General features: G+C 42.9%; 1 protein-coding gene across 5 annotated transcripts in view; it reads right to left on the reverse strand.

Annotated features, from left to right (window-relative positions):
• Positions 1-16,404: 16,404 nt before the first annotated feature.
• The window catches only part of MPP3 (MAGUK p55 scaffold protein 3), a 33,352-nt gene continuing 31,857 nt past the window's right edge, over positions 16,405-17,899 (reverse strand). For 3 of the 5 annotated variants that reach the window (XM_015119822.3, XM_077971899.1, XM_028836548.2), the window contains one exon: positions 16,405-17,812. In XM_015119822.3, the coding sequence (XP_014975308.1) occupies positions 17,636-17,812 (177 nt within the window). In that variant the 3' untranslated portion in view covers positions 16,405-17,635. The remainder of the gene's footprint in view (positions 17,813-17,899) is intronic. The other 2 variants (XR_013406890.1, XR_013406889.1) reach the window with 2 other exon arrangements.

The raw sequence follows: 17,899 nt of genomic DNA on the forward strand, positions 1-17,899 counted from the left end.
GGGGTGTCACCATATTTGACAGGCTGGTCTTGAACTCCTGACCTCGTGATCCACCTGTCTCAGCCTCCTAAAGTGCTGGAATTACAGGCGTGAACCACTGTGCCCGGCCTGAATATTATATGTGAAACTGCTGTGAACATTTGTGTGCAAGTTTCTGCACAAAAATATATTTTCTCTGGAATAAATGCCCAAGAGTACAATTGCTGGGTTGTATGGCAAGTCCAATTTTAGTTTTAAAAGGAACTACAAAACAATTTTCCAGAGCAGCTATGATACCATTTTATATTCCCACCAACAATGGATGAGTGATCCAGTTTCTCCACATCCTCATCAACATTTGATGTTATCACTTTTTTTACTTTAGCCATTCTGTGTGTAGTGAAATCTCATCTGTATATCCTCTTCAGTGAAATGTCTGTGCATGTCTTTTGCTCATTTCCTAATCTGATTTTTAAATTTTTTTTTATTTTTTATTTATTTTTTTCGAGACAGAGTCTCGCTCTGTCACCTAGGCTGGAGTGCAGTGGCACGATCTTGGCTCACTGCAACCTCCGCCTCCCGGGTTCAAGCAATTGTCCTGCCTCAGCCTCCTGAGTAGCTGGGATTACAAGCATGTACCACCAAGCCCGGCTAATTTTTATATTTTTGGTAGAGATAGGGTTTCACCATGTTGGCCAGGCTGGTCTCAAATTCCTGACCTCAGGTGATCCACCTGCCTCGGCCTCCCAAAGTGCTGGGATTACAGGCATGAGCCACCACACCTGGCCTGATTTTTTAAATAGCAAATTTTGAAAGTTATTTACATATTCTAGATATAAGTCCTTTGCCTGCTATGCACTTTGCATGTATTTTTCTCCCAGTCTATAATTTGTCTTTTCATCCTCAAGGTCTTTTGATGACATCCAATATATCAGTGATGAAACTGTTCTATATCTTGACTGTATCAATGTCAATATCCTTGTTGTGATACTGTACCATATAGTTTTGCAATATGCTACCACTGGGGGAATCTGGTAAGGAGTTTACAGGATCTCTCTGTATTATTTCCTACATGCATGTGAATCTACAGTTATCTCAAAATAAAAAGCTTTAAAAAAACAACATGTCTAAATACAAATTCATTATTAACTAACAACCATTCTTCTAGACACCCAGGGTAGAAACCTGAGGTCATCTTTTACTTCATTCCTTCTCTTTCCTCCTATCCCCCTCCCTACATATCTTTTCTTTTTTCTTTCTTTTTTTTTTTTTAAGACAGAGTCACTCTGTTGCCCAGGCTATGGTCTAAAAGCTACGAGGCTTATGTCTCAATCTCTATATGAGCTACTGCCCATATTTCAGGCATTTGTGATTTATAACTTGTATTACTAATGCAAAAATATGCCCATATTACTTTCTAGCTTAATGGCTTCAGTGATTTGCCATTCTTGCATAATGGGCTGGAACTTTAAATAGAGTATACAAGGCTTTTCATGATCCAGCCCATTAACTGCTCAGGTTATATTAGTTATAGTTTCAAAGGTTTGGAGATTTTCTGGTTATCTTTCTGTTATTAATTTTTAATTTGATCCCATTATGTCCAGAGAACATACTTCATCATTTCAATTCTTTTAAACTTGTTAAGGTGTTTTGTTTTTTTTTTATCAAGGTGAATATTTTATGGACATTTGAAAAGAATGTGTATTGTGCTGTTAATGGGCGAAGTGTTCTATAAATATCAGTTAGGTCCCGTTGGTTGATGGTGTTCAGTTCTTCTACATCCTGATGATTTTCTATCTAGTAGTTCTATCAGTTGCTAAGGGTAGGTGTTGAAATCCCCAACTGTAATTGTGGATTTGTCTATTTCTGTTTTTAACTCTGTTTTTGCTTCATATATTTCGAAACTCTGGTGTTTGGCACATACACATTAAAGACTGATGTATATTTTTGGTGGATTGAGTTATTGATTTTTTTTTTTTTTTTTTTGGAGACAGGGTCTCACTCTGTCACCCAAGCTGAAGTTCCCAGCGGTGTGATCTCAGTTCACTGCAACTTCCACCTCCTAGGCTCAAGCAATCCTCCCACCTCAGTCTCCTGAGTGGCTGGGACTACAGGCATGCACCACCGTGCCCAGCTCATTTTTGTGTTTTTTGTTAGTAGAGATGGGGTTTCATCATATTGCCAAGGCTGGTCTCGAACTCCTGGGCTCAAGTGATCTGCCCACACTGGCCTCCCAAAGTGCTGAGAGTATAGACATGAGATCTCTTTATTATTATATAATGTCCCTCTTTGTCCCTAGTAATTTTCTTTCTCTGAACTTACTTTATCTGATATTAACATACTCAGTACTGCATTCTTAAAATCAGTGTTTGCATGATATATTACCTTTTATCATTTAACTTTCAGCCTACTTGTGTCATTATGTTTGAAGGAACATATACTTGCAGACAGCAGATACCGACGGTCCCTGACTTACAATGGTTTGACTTAAAATTTTTTATTTTATTTTATTTTTTTTTTTTTTGAGACGGAGTCTCGCTCTGTCGCCCAGGTTGGAGTGCAGTGGCGCGATCTTGGCTCACTGCAACCTCCGCCTCCTGGGTTCATGCCATTCTCCTGCCTCAGCCTCCTGAGTAGCTGGGACTACAGCTGCCCGCCACCACGCTGGCTAATTTTTTGTATTTTCAGTAGAGACGGGGTTTCACCATGTTAGCCAGGATGGTCTTGGTCTCCTGACCTCGTGATCCACCTGCCTCGGCCTCCCAAAGTGCTGGGATTACAGGCGTGAGCCACTGCGCCCAGCATGATTTTTTTTTTTTTAACCTTGTAATGGTTCAAAAGCAATACACATTCAGTAGAAATCATACTTTAAGTACCCATACAACTACTTCTGTTTTTCACTTTCAGTACCGTATTCAACAGATAACATGACATATTCAATATTTCATTATAAAATAGGCTTTATATTAGGGTAATTTTGCCCAACTATAGGCTAATGTAAGTGTTCTGAGCACATTTAAGTTAGGCCTGGCTAAGCTATAATGTTTGACAGGTTAGGTGTATTAAGTGTATTTTCGACTTCAAATGTTTTTCAACTTACCATGGATTTATTGGGAACGTAACCCCATCATAAGTCAAGGAGCATCTGTACTTCTATTTTTATGTATTGTGTTGTTTCTTTCTTTTCCCTCCCTCCTTCTTCCCTTCCCTTCCCTCCCCTCCTCTCCTCCTCCCCCCTCTGTCCCCTCTTCTCCTCTCCCCCCCGCTCCCCTCCACTCCCCTTCCCTTCCTTCTACCTTCTTTCTCTTTCTTAGGTCCCAGCCTCTTTCTGTTAATTTATTTCTGTTTGGAGAGCTTCCTTTAGCCATTTTTAAAGGGTAGGTCTCAACAAACTGTTTCTCTTCATCTGAGAATGTCTTCATTTTTCCCTTTATTCCTGAAGGTTAGTTTCACCTGACACAGGATTCAAGGTTGACGGTTTTGTTTTCAGCACTTGATAAGTGTTGGACCACTTCTAGATGGCCTCTATCATTTCTTTTATAGGTACTGCAAAAATAGTTTGAATTAGCATTCCTTCCTGGTTGTTTCTCTCTGACTGTTTTAAAGATTTCTTTTTTCTTAATCTCCAGTTTTTAGAAGATTAGTTATGATGTGTCAGTATGGCTTTGGACTGTTTTCTCTATTTGGAGCTCAATCAACTTCTTGAATCTGTGTTTGTCTTTCACCAGATTTGGGAAGTTTTCAGCCATTATTTCTCTGAATACTTTTCAGTCTCACACTTTCTCCTTTCCTGCAAAGACTCTGATGATACAAATGTTAGTAGCTCTATCACGGGATCCTTAGGGTGTCACTTCGCCAGCCAGAAACCTCTGTGGCTAGTGGCACCTTCTGCCTGAGTATTGCTTGTGCCCACTGGGCTTGTTCCACCCACTCAGCCCAGCAGGCTGCGCTCGGCTCACACTACAGGCCCAGATCCCACACCTGCCAGGCTGAGCCAGGCATGGAGTGGCAAGGCGTGTGTGGGCAAGTGAGTTCAGGGTCTGGCCACTATGCACAGCCAGGCATGCTGGCTGCTGTGGTGGGGTGGGGAGCTCAGGTGCTGGCACAGGTGCCAGCTCCATGTGAGGCTGTACTGCACACGGCTTCCACTGCAGGCATCCACGTCTGGATGAGGGGAATGCAGTGGCACTCGGAAGATTGGAGATGCCAGAAATTGCAGAGCCCCAAAGAGGGTGTCACAGCCCTAGCTCAGGGAGCTGCAGCCCTTCTCTCCTTCTCATCACCCACAACATGGAGAGCAGGGGTGGTGACGGGGCGGTGTTTCAGCCCTATTTGGGTTACGGCTCTTTTAGCCCTGCCATTTGGCAGACCCCCAAGTTCTTGTCCTGCATCCAGGAAAAACAAGGTACATGCAAGGACAACTGAAAGATGAACAAGACAAAGAGGTGCTTTATTGAGTGGCAGTATAGCTCGCAGGAGACCCGAAGTGGGTAGCTTCTATCTGCAGGCAGGTCGTCCCAATGCCTGCAGCCCTCAGTGGAGAGGAGACCTGGAGTGGGCAGCTCCTATCCATAGGCAGGTCATCCTGCCATATCTATGAGTCTGGCTGAGTCTGGAGATTTTATAGGCTTCAAAAGGGAGGAAGTATGTGCTGATTGGTCCATGGGCAGCCATAGGTGAGCCTGGAAAAAGCACCGTAAGTTCTCACTCTGTGCTGTGGACTCCACCTGGAACTAACAGCCCAGTCCCCATGTTTCAGGCTGTCCCTGGTCTTCAGTGCCCAAGGTCTGGAGGGGGCCAAGGTGGCAGGGGGCTGGCATGTCAGCGCTGCCCCAAGTGTGCTCACACCTGGCTGGGTCACAACACCCAGGCTCAGTCACAACTTTGCTGCAAAATCAGAGCAGGCACTGGAAGTGGGGAGAGGCCAGGCAGTGGGACTCAGCACTTCCAAGCCTGAAGGGGCAGGGGGACCCCGGGCCCCTGAGAGCACAGGGATGCCCGGGTCTGCAGTTGCAGCTGGGCAGCTGGAAAAGCGACACCCTAGGAGCCTGAGACAGATATTTCGTTACTGTCTCACAGGTCTCTGAGGCTCTTTTTAAAAAATCAGTAAGATTGAGTAAATTATATTGATCTGTCCTCAAGTACACCGATTTTACCTTTTATTATCTTCACTCTACTACTGAGTTCATTTGAGCTTTTTCTTTTGCTTATTGTATTTTTCATTCCCATAATTTCCATTTGGTTCTTTTTCATATCTTCTATTTAATTGCTAAGATTTTCCATTTTTAAATTTGTTTCAAAAGAAGTTACAATTAATCATTGAAGCATTGTTATTACAACTACTTTAAAATCCTTGACAGATAAATTCCAGCATCTGAATCACATTGGTATTGCCACCAGCTGACTGTCTTTTCTTGTTTAGACTGTGGTTCTCTATCGCTTCTTGGCCTTTTGCCTTAGATCATGTGTAGACTGTGATTCTTCTGGTTTTTGATATAGTGATTTCCTATTGCATTCCAAATATTTGAGTTATGATGTTATTTTTCCTATTTAAATCTTCTATTTTAGCAAGCAGTAGTCCTGTTAAGGTGCAGTGTGGAGGTTCTTGCCTTTTGTTGTTTTTAGTTCCAATGAAAGTTATTTTCAAAGCCCTCGCAATGCTATTTTGGTCTGCTTTGTTCTTGGGGAGCTGCTGGGACTCCCACCCAATCCCTGCTGATGTCTTCTGCTGATTCAGAAGGTGCTTCCTTGGGGTGCATGGTGTCACTTGGCCACCTTCTGCTGAACCTGGGTCTCCTTTTGCCACTGGGTTGGAGGGTAGAGAGACACAGGATCCCACTGCTGCTACTAATGAATTGAGAAACCTGCTAGTGACCCAGTATGGAGGTAGGGTTGGGAATCCCTATGTGGGTCTCCATTGGGCTTCCTCCTTCCCACCCTTTGGCCAGAGAAAGCAAGCTTGTTTTTTTGCTTTGTTTTGTATGTTGTTTGTTTTTTCTGTCTAGGCCTGTTGGCAGAACCCCCTCCATTGTCCAGTCTGGGGTATACAGAGATAAAGAAAACCCAGCGAACTCACGACATTGCTTTTCCTCAAGTCCTGAGGTCCCCAGTCAGCTCATCATCTTCTTTCCAGCTTTCAGAGTCCTTTTATCATTGTCTGTCGAATAGTTTCCAAGTATTTTGTTGTATTTAGAGGAGAAGAGGAGGAAAAAGTGGTTCTATACCATCTTGTTCTGAAACCATAAGCCTGGCTTTTAAAGGAAGCAGTGGTTGGTGACTGTATTCAAAAGGCAGGAAAAATGGAGTAAGAAACTGATCAGTGGCTAGGCGCGGTGGCCCACACCTGTAATCCCAGCACTTTGGGAGGCCAAAGCAGGTGGATTGCTTGAGGTTAGTGTTCAAGACCAGCCTGACCAACATGGTGAAACCCTGTCTCCACTAAAAATAAAAAAAATTAGCCAGGCATGGTGGCAGGTGCCTGTAATCCTACTGTAGTCCTAGCTACTCAGGAGGCTGAGGCAGGAGAATTGCTTGAACCTGGGAGGCGGAGGTTGCAGTCAGCCGAGATCACGCCATTGCACTCCAGCCTGGGCGACAGACACTCTGTCTCAAAAAAAAAAAAAAAAGAAGAAAGAAATCGATCAATATTAACTCCACTAAATAGAGAAATGCTGCTTATTGGTTCTTAACTATCTGATTAAAAATGGGCTTTGTGCATAATGCTGAACTCTGCAGTTATTAAAGAAATCATCAAGTGTTATTGTCTGGATGCACGGTCCTGTGATTGGTAGCATAAATGATATGATACTGGATAAGTGGATACACAATTTGATTTGCCACATGTTTTAAAGCACGTATTTCAACATACAATTGGGTAATATATCTGAGCACTGCCTGTAAATGACAGATGGTTCTAACTTTCTCAAACCCATTCACAGGGAATGAAGTGGATAGCAGGGAAGGTTACAAATCAGTGGATTGAGAATGGCAAACAGGAATAACTCACTAATTCTGCCCAACTGATACTGAACACTGTCCTGAAAGAGCCAAAGACATTACTAATTGACCACAGCACTCTCCTGTTGAATTAAATTCAACAGGAGAGTGCTGTGATCACAATAGGAGAGTGCTGTGATCAATTAGTAATGTTTTCCACAGGTGCAGGAATGGGCACTGGCTGCACATATGCCACCTATTTAACACTTCTGACCTAGAAAATTCCTCTAGAGAGCACATCCTCTCTGGCTGTAGATACAGGCAGCCAACTTATCTGTTTGAAGACCCAAGGATTAAAAAAGGTCCATCTTGAGGGGTTTGTAATAAGGAGATTTATTAGTGTTGGGCCCAGAGTGATGGACTTTTTCCAAAATTTTGCCCAGGGGCTCAGAACATATGGACTGCTAGTTGAAATGGGGCTTGGAATTACATTTACACACATTCCACCAATAAATATTTGAACACAGGTGCATTTTTTAACAACAGTTTTCCGCATGAACTGCAAAAATGCCTTCCAAATGACCTCTGTCTCTGGGGCCCTACCCTTCCTACTCCCATAAATCTGGTAGCCAACAAACAGCTGTAGACACAGCTTGTCTTGGGGATTAGGGGCTGCCTTGACAGGAAATAAAGCAAGGATCACTTTTTTTTTTTTTTTTTTTTTTTCTTGAGACAAGGTCTCACTTTGTTGCTCAGGCTGGAGTGCAGTGGTGCAATCAGAGCTCACTGAAGCCTCCATTTCCTGGGCTCAAGCAATTCTCCCACCTCAGCTTCCCGAGTAGCTGGGACCACAGGGGCATGGCACCATGCCCAGCTAATTTTTTTTCTTTTTTTAAGTTCCAGGGTACATGTGCACAACATGCAGGTTTGTTACATATGAGTACATGTGCCATGTTGGTATGCTGCACCCGTTAACTCGTCATTTACATTAGGTTTATCTCCTAATGCTATCCCTCCTCCCTCCCCCCACCCCATGACAGGCCCCAGTGTGTGATGTTCCCCACCCTGTGTCCAAGTGTTCTCATTGTTCAGTTCCCACCTATGAGTGAGAACATGCAGTGTTTGGTTTTCTGTCCTTGCGATAGTTTGCTCAGAATGATGATTTCCAGCTTCATCCATGTCTCTACAAAGGACATGAACTCATCCTTTTTTATGGCTGCATAGTATTCCATGGTGTATATGTGCCATATTTTCTTAATCCAGTCTATCATTGATGGACACCTGGGTTGGTTCCAAGTCTCTGCTATTGTGAATAAGTGCCACAATAAACATATGTGTGCATGTGTCTTTATAGCAGCATGATTTATAATCCTTTGGGTATATGCCCAGTAATGGGATGGCTAGGTCAAATGGTATTTCTAGTTCTAGATCCTTGAGGAATCGTCACACTGTCTTCCACAATGGTTGAACTAGTTTACAGTCCCATCAACTGTGTAAATTGTTCCTATTTCTCCACATCCTCTCCAGCACCTGTTGTTTTGTGACTTTTTAATGATCGCCATTCTAACTGGTATGAGATGGTATCTCATTGTGGTTTTGATTTGCATTTCTCTGATGGCCAGTGATGATGAGCATTTTTTCATGTGTCTGTTGGCTGCATAAATGTCTTATTTTGAGAAGTGTCTGTTCATATCCTTTGCCCAGTTTTTGATGTGGTTGTTTGATTTTTTTCTTGTAAATTTGTTTAAGTTCTTTGTAGATTCTGGATATTAGCCCTTTGTCAGATGGGTAGATTGCAAAAATTTTCTCCCATTCTGTAGGTTGCCCATTCACTCCTATGGTAGTTTCCTTTGCTGTGCTCTTTAGTTTAATTAGATCCCATTTGTCAATTTTGGCTTTTGTTGCCAAAACACCACTGCTTTTGGTGTTTTAGTCATGAAGTCCTTGCCCATGCCTATGACCTGAATAGTATTGCCTAGGTTTTCTTCTAGGGTTTGTATGGTTTAAGGTCTAACATTTAAGTCTTTAATCCATCTTGAATTAATTTTTGTATAAGATATAAGGAAGGGATCTAGTTTCAGTTTTCTACATATGGCTAGCCAGTTTTCCCAGCACCATTTATTAAATAGGGAATCCTTTCCCCAATTTTTATTTTTGTCAGGTTTGTCAAGGATCAGATGGTTGTAGGTGTGTGATATTATTTCTGGGGGCTCTATTCTGTTTCATTGGTCTATATCTCTGTTTTGGTACCAGTACCATGCTGTTTTGGTTACTATAGCCTTGTAGTATAGTTCAAAGTCAGGTAGTGTGATGCCTCCAGCTTTGTTCTTTTGGCTTAGGATTGTCTTGGCAATGCGGGCTCTTTTTTGGTTCCATATGAACTTTAAAGTAGCTTTTTCCAATTCTGTGAGGAAAGTCATTGGTAGCTTGATGGGGATGGCATTGAATCTATAAATTACCTTGGGCATTGTGGCCATTTTCACAATATTGATTCTTCCTATCCATGAGCATGGAATGTTTTTCCATTTGTTTGTGTCCTCTTTTATTTCGCTGAGCAGTGGTTTGTAGTTCTCCTTGAAGAGGTCCTTCACATCCCTTGTAAGTTGGATTCCTAGGTATTTTATTCTCTTTGAAGCAATTGTGAATGGGAGTTCACTCATGATTTGGCTCTCTGTCTGTTATTGGTGTATAGGAATGCTTTGTGATTTTTGCACATTGATTTTGTATCCTGAGACTTTGCTGAAGTTGCTTATCAGCTTAAGGAGATTTTGGGCTGAGACAGTGGGGTTTTCTAAATATACAATCATGTCATCTGCAAATGGGGACAATTTGACTTCCTCTTTTCCTAATTGAATACCCTTTATTTCTTTCTCTTGCCTGATTGCCCTGGCCAGAACTTCCAACACCATGTTGAATAGGAGTGGTGAGAGAGGGCATCCTTGTCTTGTTTCAGTTTTCAGAGGGAATGCTTCCAGTTTTTGCCCATTCAGTATGATACTGGCTGTGGGTTTCTCATAAATAGCTCTTATTATTTTGAGATATGCTGCATCAATACCTAATTTATTGAGAGTTTTTGGCATGAAGGGCTGAATTTTGTCAAAGGTCTTTCCTGCATCTATTGAGATAATCATGTGGTTTTTGTCTTTGGTTCTGTTTATATGATGGATTATGTTTATTGATTTGCATATGTTGAATCAGTCTTGCGTCCCAGGGATGAAGCCAACTTGATCGTGGTGGATAAGCTTTTTGATGTGCTGCTGGATTCAGTTTGCCAGTATTTTATTGAGGATTTTTGCATCAATGTTCATCAGGGATACTGATCTAAAATTCTCTTTTTTGTGTGTGTCTCTGTCAGGCTTTGGTATCAGGATGATGTTGGCCTCATAAAATGAATTAGGGAGGATTCCCTCTTTTTCTTTTCTTTTTTTTTTTTTTGAGACGGAGTCTCACTCTGTCACCCAGGCTGGAGTGCAGTGGCCGGATCTCAGCTCACTGCAAGCTCTGACTCCCAGGTTTACGCCATTCTCCTGTCTCAGCCTCCCGAGTAGCTGGGACTACAGGCGCCCGCCACCTCGCCCGGCTAGTTTTTTGTATTTTTTAGTAGAGACGGGGTTTCACCGTGTTAGCCAGGATGGTCTCGATCTCCTGACCTCGTGATCCGCCCGTCTCGGCCTCCCAAAGTGCTGGGATTACAGGCTTGAGCCACCGCGCCCAGCCCCTCTTTTTCTATTGACTGGAATAGTTTCAGAAGGAATGGTACCAGCTCCTCTTTGTACCTCTGGTAGAATTCGGCTATGAATCCGTCTGGTCCTGGATTTTTTTTTGGTTGGTAGGCTATTAATTATTGCCTCAATTTCAGAACCTGTTATTGGTCTATTCAGGGATTCAACTTCCTGGTTTAGTCTTGGGAGGGTGTGTGTCCAGGATTTTATCCATTTCTTCTAGATTTTCTAGTTTATTTGCGTAGAGGTCTTTACAGTATTCTCTGATGGTAGTTTGTATTTCTGTGGGATCGGTGGTGATATCCCCTTTATCATTTTTTATTGCATCTATTTGATTCTTCTCTCTTTTCTTCTTTATTAGTCTTGCTAGCAGTCTATCAATTTTGTTGATCTTTTCAAAGAACCAGCTCCTGGATTCACTGATTTTTTGAATGGTTTTTTGTGTCTCCATCTTCTTCAGTTCTGCTCTGATCTTAGTTATTTCTTGCCTTCTGCTAGCTTTTGAATGTGTTTGCTCTTGCTTCTCTAGTTCTTTTAATTGTGATGTTAGGGTGTCAATTTTAGATCTTTCCTGCTTTCTCTTGTGGGCATTTAGTGCTATAAATTTCCCTCTACACACTGCTTTAAATGTGTCCCAGAGATTCTGGTATGTTGTGTCTTTGTTCTCATTGGTTTCGAAGAACATCTTTATTTCTGCCTTCATTTCATTATGTACCCGGTAGTCATTCAGGAGCAGGTTGTTCAGTTTCCATGTAGTTGAGCGGTTTTGAGTGAGTTTCTTAATCCTGAGTTCTAGTTTGATTGCACTGTGGTTTGAGAGACAGTTTGTTATAATTTCTGTTCTTTTACATTTGCTGAAGAGTGCTTTACTTCCAACTATGTGGTCAATTTTGGAATAAGTGTGATGTGGTGCTGAGAAGAATGTATATTCTGTTGATTTGGGGTGGAGAGTTCTGTAGATGTCTATTAGGTCTGCTTGGTGCAGAGCTGAGTTCAATTCCTGGATATACTTGTTAACTTTTTGTCTTGTTGATCTGTCTAATGTTGACAGTGGGGTGTTAAAGTCTCCCATTATTATTGTGTGGGAGTCTAAGTCTCTTGGTAGGTCTCTAAGGACTTGCTTTATGAATCTGAGTGCTCCTGTATTGGGTGCATATATATTTAGGACAGTTAGCTCTTCTTGTTGAATTGATCCCTTTACCACTATGTAATGGCCTTCTTTGTCTCTTTTGATCTTTGTTGGTTTAAAGTCTGTTTTATCAGAGATGAGAATTGCAACCCCTGCATTTTTTTGTTTTCCATTTGCTTGGTAGATCTTCCTCCATCCCTTTATTTTGAGCCTATGTGTGTCTCTGCATGTGAGATGGGTCTCCTGAATACAGCACACTGATGGGTCTTGACTCTTTATCCAATTTGCCAGTCTGTGTCTTTTAATTGGAGCATTTAGCCTATTTACATTTAAGGTTAATATTGTTATGTGTGAATTTGATCCTGTCATTATGATGTTAGCTGGTTATTTTGCTCGTTAGTTGATGCAGTTTCTTCCTAGCATTGATGGTCTTTACAATTTGGCATGTTTTTGCAGTGGCTAGTACCAGTTGTTCCTTTCCATGTTTAGTGCTTCCTTCCAGAGCTCTTGTAAGGCAGGCCTGGTGGTGACAAAATCTCTCAGCATTTGTTTGTCTGTAAAGGATTTTATTTCTCCTCCATTTATGAAGCTTAGTTTGGCTAGATATGAAATTCTGGTTTAAAAATTCTTTTCTTTAAGAATGTTGAATATTGGCCCCCACTCTCTTCTGGCTTGTAGAGTTTCTGCCAAGAGATCGGCTCTTAGTCTGATGGGCTTCCCTTTGTGGGTAACCTGGCCTTTCTCTCTGGCTGCCCTTAACATTTTTTCCTTCATTTCAACTTTGGTGAATTTGACAATTACGTGTCTTGGAGTTGCTCTTCTCGAGGAGTATCTTTGTGGCGTTCTCTGTATTTCCTGAATTTGAACATTGGCCTGCCTGGCTAGGTTGGGGAAGTTCTCCTGGATAATATCCTGAAGAGTGTTTTCCAACTTGGTTCCATTCTCCCTGTCACTTTCAGGTACACCAATCAGACATAGATTTGGTCTTTTCACATAGTCCCATATTTCTTGGAGGCTTTGTTCATTTCTTTTCACTCTTTTTTCTCTAAACTTCTCTTCTCACTTCATTGCATTCATTTGATCTTCAGTCACTGATACCCTTTCTTCCACTTGATCAAATCGGCTACTGAAGCTTGTGCATGCATCACGTAGTTCTCATGCCATGGTTTTCAGCTCCATCAGTTCATTTAAGAACTTCTCTACACTGTTTATTCTAGTTAGCCATTCATCTAATCTTTTTTCAAGGTTTTTAGCTTCTTTGCAATGGGTTCGAACATCCTCCTTTAGCTCGGAGAAGTTTGTTATTACTGATCGTCTGAAGCCTTCTTTTCTCAACTCGTCAAAGTCATTCTCCATCCAGCTTTGTTCCGTTGCTGGCGAGGAACTGCGTTCCTTTGGAGGAGAAGAGGTGCTCTGATTTTTAGAATTTTCAGCTTTTCTGCTCTGGTTTCTCCCCATCTTTGTGGTTTTATCTACCTTTGATCTTTGATGATGGTGACATACAAATGTGGTTTTGGTGTGGGTGTCCTTTCTGTTCGTTAGTTTTCCTTCTAACAGTCAGGACCGTCAGCTGCAGGTCTGTTGGAGTTTGCTGGAGGTCCATTCCAGACGTTGTTTGCCTGGGTATCACCAGCAGAGGCTGCAGAACAGCAAATATTGCAGAACGGCAAATGTTGCTGTCTGGTCCTTCTTCTGGAAGCCTCTCTCAGAGGGGCACCCGGCTGAGAGGTGTCAGTCGGCCCCTATTGGGAGGTGTCTTCCAGTTAGGCTACTTGGGGGTCAGGGACCCACTTGAGGAGGCAGTCTGTCCGTTCTCAGATCTCAAACTCTGTGCTGGGAAAAGCACTACTCTCTTCAAAGCTGTCAGACAAGGACGTTTAAGTCTGCAGAAGTTTCTGCTGCCTTTTGTTCAGCCATGCTCTGCCCCCAGAGGTGGAGTCTACAGAGGCAGGCAGGCCTCCTTGAGCTGTGGTGGGCTCCACCCGGTTCGAGCTTCCAGGCCGCTTTGTTTACCTACTCAAGCCTCAGCAATGGTGGACGCCCCTCCGCCAGCCTCGCTGCCACCTTGCAGTTCAATCTCAGACTGCTGTGCTACCAGTGAGTGAGGCTCCATGGGCATTGGACCCTCCAAGCCAGGCATGGGATATAAACTTCTGGTGTGCCATTTGCTAAGGCCTTGGAAAAGCGCAGTATTAGGGTGGGAGTGTCTGATTTTCCAGGTACCGTCTGTCACAGCTTCCCTTTGCTAGGAAAGGGAATTCCCTGACCCCTTGTGCTTCCCAGGTGAGGTGATGCCCTGCCCTGCTCCATGGGATGCACCCACTGTCTGACAAGCCCCAGTGAGATGAAGCCAGTACCTCAGTTCGAAATGCAGAAATCACCCATCTTCTGTGTCGCTTATACTGGGAGCTGCAGACTGGAGCTCTTCCTATTCAGCCATCTTGGAACCTCCCCTCTGAGCTAATTTTTAAATTTTTATTTTTATTTTTATTTATTTATTTATTTAAGACAGTCTTGCTCTGTTGCCCAGGTTGGAGTGTAACGGCATGATCTTGGCTCACTGCAACCTCTGTCTCTGAGGTTCAAGCGATTCTTGTGCCTCAGCCTCTTAAGTAGCTGGGATTATAGGCACGTGCCACCATGCCTGGCTAATGTTTGTATTTTTAGTAGAAACAGGGTTTCACCATATTGGCCAGACTGGTCTCAAACTCCTGGCCTCAAGTGATCCACCTGCTTTAGCCTCCCAAAGTGCTGGGATTACAGGCGTGAGCCAATGTTGAGTCAATGCTGCTGGCCCTAATTTTATGTTTAATAGAGACAAGGTCTTGCTATGTTGCCCAGGCTGGTCTTGAACTCCTGAGCCCAAGTGATCCTCCTGCCTCAGCCTCCCAAAGTGCTGGGATTACAGGCATGAGTCACCACACTTGGCTAAGGATCACTTTTTAATACTCTGCTTCATAATACATATAAAGAGAATTACTATCATTTCATCTGACAATTGTGTAAAAATATTATGTAAGCAGCAGAAAACGCCTGTGGAGTGGTATAAAATGCAGAAAGAATGTCATCGGGTGCCCAACCACTGTGTTCCCACACTGGAGGGAAAACCGCCTACATGGGACTTTGAGACTTGATTAGGATCTCCACCATAGTGCCTCCCAAAGGGATCTTCAAAAGTAATTTTTAACGTATGTGGGTTTGTTTTGTTTTTGCCTGTGAGCAGACTTCAGATCTCAGCTCTCCTGCATAACTTTTTTTTTGAGACAGAGTCTCACTTGTCGCCCAGGCTGGAGTGCAGTGGCATGATCTCAGCTCACTGCAACCTCTGCCTCCCAGGTTTAGGTGATTCTCCTGCCTCAGCCTCCCAAGTAGCTGGGATTACAGGTGCCTGCCACCATGCCCAGCTACTTTTTTTTTTTTTAGTAGAGATGGGGTTTCACCATTTTGGCCAGGCTGATCTCGAACTCCTGACCTCAAGTGATACACCCACCTCAGCCTCCCAAAGTGCTAGGATTACAGGCATTATCCTGTATAACAACTTTGCATGTGCTAGTCACACTTCAGGGACAGCTGCCCTCCCTGGCCTAGCTCTCTGTGGATCAGCTCAAGACCAATTTCACTTGATAAGAATCCAATACTCTCTAAGTGCAAAGAAGTCTCCATCTTTTTGCTAGAAAGTTCTGAAGAATGTGATCCTGTTACGTGGACCTACCAGGTTCATGAGCTAGAGAGCTGCAAAGGTATCCTTGTGTAGAAGGTAAAATGGACATTTTTAAATGGGTGGCAAACCTTCTCCCTGGTGTTTCACCTTCAACCTGGCCTCCTTTTCCTTTCATGAGTAACAAAACTTGAAAATGTACACGTGTGTATGTAGCCTTTTCAGTCTTAGAAGTTATGGTCACACTTCATATTATAAATTCTAGCTGTGAACACATTCATCACTTATAAGTGAATTATATTAGTAGCCTCGATTATGGGTCCACAAAAGAATGAGGCAGTATAGTATACGGTTAACAATCATCTCTGGTATTTGGGATATTTAGGCTCAAATACCATAGCTCTGCATTTTTTTATTTTTTATTTTTAAATTTTTTTTGAGGTGGGGTCTCACTCTGTCACCCAGGCTGGAGTGCAGTGGCACAATCATGGCTCACTGCAGCCTTGACCTCGTTCCTCGGCCTCCTGAGTAGCTGGGACTGCAGGCACACATCACCACACCCGGCTAGTTTTTGTATTTTTTTGTAGAAATGGGGTTTCGACACATTGCCCAGACTGATCTCGAACTCCTGAGCTCAAGCAATCCACCCAACTTGGCCTCCCGAAGTGCTAGGATTACAGGCATGCACTACACTGCCTGGCCTGCAATTTTTTTTTTTTTTAAATCTGTGCAAACTTGGGCACATTATTTAAACTGTCTAAGCTTTATTTTTTTTTTCTCATTTGTACAATGAGATAAGAATCCTACCTTATTGGGTTGGTGTATTTATCAGGGTAATGTATGTAAAGGCCTTAGCATAGCATCCAGCACAGAATAAAGACTGTTGTTGGCTATTAATAATAATAAAAAAATTCTCTGAGCGGCTAAGATATATCATGAATCAATCACTTTTGCTCAGAGACAACCCATTAGGCCCACACTCTGGGTCTACATACTTTTATTCTTGACAGAAATGGTTTACAGCGGCATAGCCATAGTTTTGACAGGGAGAGTCATTTGGTTTCCCAAGATCTAGCACAACAGGAACCCCTATGATCTCATGGCAGGGACTGGCTAGGACCAAGGCAACTGTCAGTAACAAAAGGAACAATGGATGGAATAGAACAAATCAAACAAAGCAAGGGCTCGATGTTAGGAATCCGAGGGTATTTAGAAACGGGAAAGGCAACCTTACATTCCTCGAGTCCCTGAAGGCACCACTGTAGTACAGAATAGTACAGTAATTCATGTTGATGGTGAAGTGTGCCTCAGCCTTCCAGAGACAATTTACGTATATTCACTATTTTAAAATAGGCAGAGAACCAATTTTCTATTACCAGGCAAGCACTTCAAAAAAAGGTTAAGATCAACATTTTAGTGCTTGAAGACAGGGGAATTTCAGTTACATGTAAAATCCCCTTGGATAAAACAAGTTAGCTTCCAAAAAAACTACTAAGCGTCACTATGTTTAAAATGCTTAGGCCGGGCGCGGTGGCTCACGCCTGTAATCCCAGCACTTTGGGAGGCCGAGACGGGCGGATCACGAGGTCAGGAGATCGAGACCATCCTGGCTAACACGGTGAAACCCCGTCTCTACTAAAAAATACAAAAAACTAGCCGGGCGAGGTGGCGGGCGCCTGTAGTCCCAGCTACTCGGGAGGCTGAGGCAGGAGAATGGCGTGAACCCGGGAGGTGGAGCTGGCAGTGAGCTGAGATCCGGCCACCACACTCCAGCCTGGGTGACAGAGCGAGACTCCGTCTCAAAAAAAATAAAAAAATAAAAAAAAAAATAAAAAAATAAAAAAAAAATAAAATGCTTAAATTAATTCTGCAAATCAGTACTGTATAAATTAACCACTATCACCTGCAAAAGACAGTGGCTACTTAACTTTGGTACCAAGAATCAGGGTCAGCTTGCCTGTGATACTGTAACGAATGAAATGTGTTGTTTTCTGATATGCCCCTTTCAAATCATGATCCAAAGAGGTGCAGTGAAAAACAACAGACAAAAACCAACAACAAACAAGACTTCCCACTTATACTCTTCTCGACGATGCAGTTTGTGGAGAATTCTCCCCGTCTCTGCGCTCAAGATTCCTTGATGGTAAAATGAGGGAGTCTGGACTAGTTGATCTTCAAGGTCCCATCCAGCTTGGATGTTCTGGGATAAAGTCACCTGACCCAACTAACAGGTACCCAGTGAGTGTCCTTGCTCAGCTTCTCTAAGACCACTTTGAGCTGGCTGTAGGCACCCTGGAGATCCTCCTTCACCAGCACGGCGTCTACCAGGTGCCCGTAATGCTGGTCTATGAAGGCGGCGGAAGCGGCCATCTCTTGCTGCTGCTCATCCTGCAAGGAAAGGGATGGTAAAAGGAGCAACTGGGTTGTTCTCCTATAACAAACCTATAACCTTTGTCTTGAGCAATGTTCCAACCT

This window comes from Macaca mulatta, chromosome 16 (assembly GCF_049350105.2).
Source record: "Macaca mulatta isolate MMU2019108-1 chromosome 16, T2T-MMU8v2.0, whole genome shotgun sequence".
Lineage (NCBI taxonomy): Eukaryota > Metazoa > Chordata > Mammalia > Primates > Cercopithecidae > Macaca > Macaca mulatta.